At 34.0% G+C, this 6,855-nt stretch overlaps 1 protein-coding gene across 10 annotated transcripts; it reads right to left on the bottom strand.

The window, feature by feature from the left end:
• Positions 1 to 141: 141 nt before the first annotated feature.
• On the bottom strand, positions 142 to 6,568 carry LOC116432376 (cytosolic carboxypeptidase-like protein 5). Of its 10 annotated transcripts, none has more exons than XM_031989138.2 (11): positions 6,354 to 6,568; positions 5,579 to 6,093; positions 5,149 to 5,441; positions 4,732 to 5,070; positions 4,378 to 4,649; positions 4,178 to 4,316; positions 3,940 to 4,042; positions 3,566 to 3,866; positions 3,286 to 3,493; positions 3,042 to 3,203; positions 142 to 1,293 (listed from the first exon to the last, which is right to left on the bottom strand). In XM_031989138.2, exons 2-11 carry the CDS (start codon positions 5,691 to 5,693, stop codon positions 565 to 567), a joined length of 2,661 nt encoding a protein of 886 aa, XP_031844998.2. In that variant the 5' UTR covers positions 5,694 to 6,093; positions 6,354 to 6,568; the 3' UTR covers positions 142 to 564. The 10 variants fall into 10 exon arrangements, with proteins under 10 accessions (XP_031844998.2, XP_031845000.2, XP_031844999.2 ...); XM_031989140.2 differs by having other exon boundaries at positions 5,579 to 5,718; XM_031989139.2 differs by having other exon boundaries at positions 6,401 to 6,568.
• Positions 6,569 to 6,855: the final 287 nt, after the last annotated feature.

Here is a 6,855-nt window from a genome sequence, read left to right as displayed (position 1 = left end):
GGATCGGGAATGCACGAGTCGCGGTCGTGTCGCTCCGACCGCGAACGGAAACGCCCGAAGTGGTTCAAAATGATCCAGAATCGATACGCGCCAAAATTCGAAATAATCGTTCCCCCGGAGTGTTCATTATATATTATTTATTTGTCTTCATCTTACATAAACAATATAGCAGTTCTTGGAATTTATACATACACGGTATATGTAACATGTATACGCGCATGTATACACATGAGAATGTAAATACAATGGAGGGATGCACTGTGATTTGAAATAAGTTCAATGACAGAGATGTTCAGAGGCGACATATAAATCACGTTACGCAAACTTAATGATCTCGAATTTGATAAATTTCTGAATGCGAAACAAAAGAATATATTTCATAGTGTTAACGATGTAGATTTGTTCTTATGCCTGGCGTTCTAATTAGATACTTATAACTATAATTTCCATGTACAACGTAGATTTCCGACACTTAATGTAATCGTCTAAAAAAACTTGTAAAGCTGCAACCAGTATTGCTAACGCGTGGCATCGCTACTTATGTACCTAATACATTTTATAAATTTAATTTAGAATTTTATTTGGACACTCGTTACTCATCAGGCTCTCTATCGTTATGCTGCCTTTGTTCGCGTCGTTCGACTTGGAAGACTTCAGTTTCCTCTGTTCTACGCTACGACCGTGTTTTTTGATAGGTTTACAGGTATCTTTTGCGTTCTGCTTGTCACGTAAAAACAAAGATTTCGTCGGCGGCTTCGCAGTGTCCGATGCGTTGTTGGACGATTCCCCGATTTCCGTTCGAACCTTGCTCGTCCTCGTCGAAACGACTTTCAGCCTCTTCGCTCCGTGCTTGACGATCGCCGTTTCCTCGGAAGACAGCGTCATTTTCGACAGTTTGTTCGAGGCTGGAACCTTCTTGCACTCCCTTCCTTGTAATCCTAAAGAATCGTTGGCGGCTCCAAAATTCGAACGTTTCAGCCGACCTTCCGGATCCTTTAACAACGGTTTAACGACACCATCCGATCTAATCGCAGAGATTTTAGGATTATTCTCAACGTTATTGACGCACTGATTTTTTAACGGCCTACGAGCTACGGTCTGCCGACATTTCTTGTTACTTTTGATTCGTTTCACTGCTGTGTAAAACGACGTCGTCCGACGAATGATACATGACTTTTTTGCGAGATTCGGCTCACTCTTCATCGAGCTCTTCGCCCCTAGTGATGTGTCGTTTATCTGACACTCGATCCCCTTTAAATTGTAAGAATCTTGGGACATAATACCGTTATCATCCTGTGAATAAAATGCGTTATAGGTTTTTAGAATTTCCATGTTTGTCTGCTTCTGTTCAGAGCCAGACCATTGTGAGAGAGAGATTAATTCCTTTCTATAGATCTATAGATTTGTAATATCGCTTGCTCTTTCTATCGCTTTTTGGCAAAAATGAGAGTTTGATATGTTAAAAACACGTAGGTAAATGGTTCTACACTTGATGCAACAGTAGGACTAAGGGATTAAGGGGAGTAAAATAAAAAATAAGGGAAATAAATTATCGCTAAAAATACTGTACATTTATTAAAACAATGGGACATGTATGTGTGTTCATATGTGTGCACTTGTACAAGTGTATGTTATAACAGGATACATTGCAAAAATTCTATACATGAATTTGTACATAATATCGTTTTCAATTAATAACATTTTCATATATATATACATATATGTGTATGTATATGTATATATATAATACTATATATATATATATTTATATATAGTGAACAACATGACAATAAATACTCTATTATTTTATGACCATAATTTTCAAGGGTTTACTGATGCATTATTTTTACCGATTTCAATAATAATTCTATGTAATGGTAGAACACACATTCGTACTTTGTTTGCAACAGACACATATACTTGATATTTCTCTTAAACACTTAAGAGGTATATAAAACATTCCATTTCATTATTTTGTGTAAAATATCTAAAAAATCCATAATTATTGTCATTCATTTAATTATTGACGAAAGGAAGAGAAATTTCTATGAACTTCAACATGAAACCCTGATTTGGAAATCTGCACATCTTTTGTGAAAACACTCCATCACCCAGAGATATATGGTTCAATCGTCTAAACCACTATTTTTTGCACTTCGCTAAAGAAATAGACATTATTAATTACACATGTGTGTATTCTTTGTTATCACTCACAACCGTGAAACAATTTTTATGTGCATGTGACACTACTTTAAGTGCACTTATTCTCACCAAAGTTACAGTGCATTAATGTTTACCAACAGAAAAAAAAATAATACACTTTTAACGATAAGTATAAGCATTAGCAGAGAGTATTCAATACTCAATTAGTTCTAGTGCAAAAAGATATAAAATTTTACAGTCTTTACAATTATATAATAATATTGCATTGTAAAAGAAGTTATGCAATAAAAACATTGCATATGCGTAATATATCCTTGTTAATACAATAAATACGGCTAAGTTCTGCTTTCTTTATACAGTTTGTAATTACGATTAAATTATTCAATAGCTCTACATAAAACGAATAGACAAACAGTTTTTTCACAAACCTTTATGTAAAAATATATCAAATATTATTGTCATGCATACATATATATTAGATGGAAGACCCATTAGTTTGACATATTCAAAATCGTACAAAATCCACAATAATCACATATTCAAAAAGGAATATAAACCTTACAAGTCATAAAATTCAACATGAAAAATTTTCATTTACAGTATTGCAACATTATAAAACGTGAATATGTCTTTTCTATAATAACAAATGTATAATTCAATGCCATTAAAGTAAAATAATATACAATTTAAATGTATACAAAATCTCTCTCCCACATTTTTAATTAAGAAAGTAAAATGCGTCTACTTAGGTACTAATGTGTCTTGATAAATTAATGTACAGAAGCATATCAATTTAGTGGTATTATAAATTAAGATAGTACACACTGTCTGATATCAACAGCTGAAATTTCACTTTCATTATTGACATTAAAATTTACCTTATGCAGAGGCTTGCCGAATGGCGTTGAAACATTGTTCACATATGCTAATTTTAAATAAGACTTTACACCCCTTAAAGTACGATACTGACTATTTGGCAGTCGACTGTTAGGATTATTACTCGTAAGATCGAGGATTGAAGGACCTAATGCTGCTCCCACCTGCGAGTAGAATTTAGTACAGGATTATTTATCTGATTATTTAATATTATGCTCAAGATGAAAATGTGGTAAAGTGTATCACCGCTTCGAAAACTCCTGGCGTATATTTCGGTGGAACAAAAATGGGAGGCACATTCTTGTTAACTCCGTCACGAACTCTTGTAGGTATTGTATTTACTATGCGACCAGAATTGTAATTGCATTCAAGGGTATAACTACGTATCAGACCAGTTAATTTATATACAGCCACTCGCCCCGATCCTTCCCTCGACATTCCGTCTCTCTTGTCTCTGTATAAACGGAACGTATTACAATATAAGGGATGTTCATGTTCACACGAAAATACCGTTGACGAGACTTACATAATGTACATATTTCTTTCTGTAAAATTGCACGAAGTGAAATGAAAATTTGGATTATTAATTGACATCAATTTTGGCAGAAGCATGCACGATATTGTATCTTCTGCGGTATCAAAATAGTTGCCATACATAAATACTCCTTTTTTAGATGCATGACCATGAAGATCAACATATAAATACAATCCAGAATCCTCTTTGGGTACTTGTCCTACCCCAATAGCAGAATATATCGTTTTATCTGATTTAATTTCTACAGAATTATCACTTTCTTCTGTACTATTACACAGACCTTCTCCCCCACCTTCATATAATTTTGCATAAGTAAGTAAAAGAATGTTTGTATCATATTCAATAATACAATTCTAAATTCATACCGTGAGGCATGTCATCCAAGCTGTGTGCTCTAGGTAATGTGCGTTCCTGAAAAATTTCCGGTTTATCTTTATGACGTTTTTCGTCTAATGTCATAAGTGTTACCTATCGTTAAAATTACTGGTTAGTGACAATTTTCTTGCCATTTTGGAAAAACGTGTGAATTAGTAAGTACATGTTAGTGTCTACATGCTCAGAAGTAGAATCATAGAGTAGTAAGTGTTCCCTGATTAGAATTACCTGTTGCAATAATCTAGTTGTCGTATCACGTACTATACTTGCAATTCCACAAGTGGAATCAATAATATTTTCTCCATTTTCAAAACTTACGCTTGAAATATCATCTTCTTTTGGCAATTGGTACGTGTAATGATAATACCTTGAACACGATGTTTCTATTAGAATTCTTTTATTAAAGATAAGGCTGTTTCATTTATTACCTTATTAAATTCCTTGCAGCATATATCGTTGGATGTTCTTTTATAGAAGGATTAAGATAGACTCTATTGAGATTAACCCCTCTAGTGTCCATTCTATAGTGACCTCTAGCAACACCATCAGGATTGAGCATTGGTATTAATTTGAACACATATAGGCGGCGGAGATTGATTGCTATTTGGTCATCACGGTTTAGAAGAAAATTAAGAAAACCATTGAAGACAAAACTAGATGGTGTTTCTCCTGGATGGACCCTTGCACTAACAAATATTATCTAAAACATGTACTTTACTTGAGTAACAACTTCATATCAATAACTATATTTCTGTTGAAAATCTAAAAAGAAATAGATGTACCTTTTTATTCCAAAATTTGAAAGGTCTTTCCTCGTGTTTCTCGGGGAACATATTACTCAGTCTGTCTTCTCTCTCTGTTGATATGTAATGAAATGAACTAATTGTAATAACATCTAATCTCCTTCCCTCTAAAGATTTTATTGCACATTCTCTATGATAATAAACGTCATCTGCACATGTTATAGTTCTCTTTGCTATTCTAGCTTCAACCCTTCTTAAATAATTTTGGAGATCAGTATAAGAGAAAGGATAAGTGAATGCCAAATATGTAATAGCTTTCATGTTTTCAGGGGTACAATAAAGGAATGACAATGTAAAATCACTGCCTTTTTGATCCACCTGAAATATTCAAAGTTTTCCTTATACATTATTCTAATACCATGGAAAAGATGGTTATTAAATCATATTTAACTTTACACTGTAAGTCGGTCTTTCACGAATTCTTTCCCAATGCAAGTGACCAGGTATAACTTTAAAAACTGGACACATTCCTTGGCTGAACATTTTCACTTGTTTATTCAGGTTGATTATATTAAATTTAACATACACTCCTGGGGTACAAGCTTTGAAGCCAAAATAAAACCATGTTCTATTGCTGTTTTGAAATTGCGTTCCATGGCAATCGTGTTTTGTCCATATGTTAAATTCATAATCAATAGAGTCATCCGAGGTCAAACTTTTACATGATTTATTTTCAATTTCGACTCCATCTGAAGTTCAATAAATATTATGTCATTGTTACTAGAGTGCTGATATATGTATACATATATATATCTATATATCTATATATACATATATATACATACATATATTGAAAAATATAGGTCAAGGGGAAATGCAACATTACCCTTTTCAGATGTTTCTGGCACTTTGACCAGCTCAACTCTAGCTAAATTGGCTGAATCGAAGTTATTATAAAAGACAAAGCCTCCACAAGTGACAGGGTCGGTTGCATTTGCCATGATGTGTCAAAGGTTATAAGGTTGTCTGTAAAATACTGGTATGAAATGCTTTCACGCCTGTTGGAAGAACATGATGCTTTTGAAAGTAGAAAACTTTGTATTATTCGTATTCTCACTTTCTCCGTTACCAAGCTCAATTTTCCCCGTTCGTAGCGTTACTCTCATATTAAAAGGGTCATGGTTTGACAGTTATCTTGAAATCGAGACGATTTCTAGTTAGTCTGCGGTTCACGCTATGAAACGAATTAATGCACCTCGGAATCAAGTCGAATGTGACTTTTACGGGTAACTCTCACTCAAATAATATACGATAAATTCAGTCCTCCTAATAATTCCACTAGCACCATTGTTACTGCTAATGCAAACATGTTTGCGAGTTCATCAGAGCTATCCAACCGATCTACGATTATGACAGAATAACGAGTGTCACTATTTGTCAACTGTTTGAGATCCTTTTCTCGGTGTGTTTACAGAAATATTAATAAGGTTTTTAAACGAGACTTTGTTACATGGTCGATCAGAACTAGCACGAAACGTTAGATCTCCCAAAGTATTGGCATTTCCATACAAAACTATTTCGACGTTGGATTATTTTAACGAATGTTATGTAACTTATTTATATAGTTATTCCTTCTACATTTTTGGAAATGTTATTTATACCTGAATCACACGAAAATTACCGGGTGCTTTTAAAGCAAATAGCGAACCTCTAATGTGTATTGGACCAATTGTTTCAATCCCACAATGGGCGACTGCACTTTAATGCGGTGTAATACTATTTAAAAGGAAAACTGTGCCATTCAATCAATATATAGGCACGTTTTCTATTAGAAATTATTAGCATAGACATAATTTGGCACAATACACCGATTATTACGCACTCGTGTAAGCCCATTGAATTCTATGGCGCGAACAGAAACGTCCAATCGAATGGCACCACCGATCATCTTCCCAAACAACTGTGAACAAGATTTTACATTCAAAATCCTCCTTAACGTCAATCGTTTTCTTATATTTTATTGTATAAAACAAAACAATATACAATTACCTGTCAAGAATTCTAAAAAAAAATATTAAACACCATACCCAGTACAGCCTAAATTATCGATACGAAACGACGTCGACGACTAGCGCCATCTGCGTCACAGCAGACGTTGTGGAT

This window comes from Nomia melanderi, chromosome 9 (assembly GCF_051020985.1).
Source record: "Nomia melanderi isolate GNS246 chromosome 9, iyNomMela1, whole genome shotgun sequence".
Classification (NCBI taxonomy): domain Eukaryota; kingdom Metazoa; phylum Arthropoda; class Insecta; order Hymenoptera; family Halictidae; genus Nomia; species Nomia melanderi.
This window is presented reverse-complemented; position numbering and strand designations above follow the sequence as displayed.

Excerpts from the sequence above, each read along its gene's own strand:
- LOC116432376 (XM_031989138.2), bottom strand. The coding sequence starts at position 5,693 with ATGGCAAATGCAACCGACCCTGTCACTTGTGGAGGCTTTGTCTTTTAT. Across the intron at positions 3,867-3,939 it reads CTTGGATGACATGCCTCACG|GTGGGGGAGAAGGTCTGTGT; the intron begins GTATGAATTTAG and ends AATTATATGAAG. Across the intron at positions 1,294-3,041 it reads TCGGCAAGCCTCTGCATAAG|GATGATAACGGTATTATGTC; the intron begins GTAAATTTTAAT and ends TTTTATTCACAG.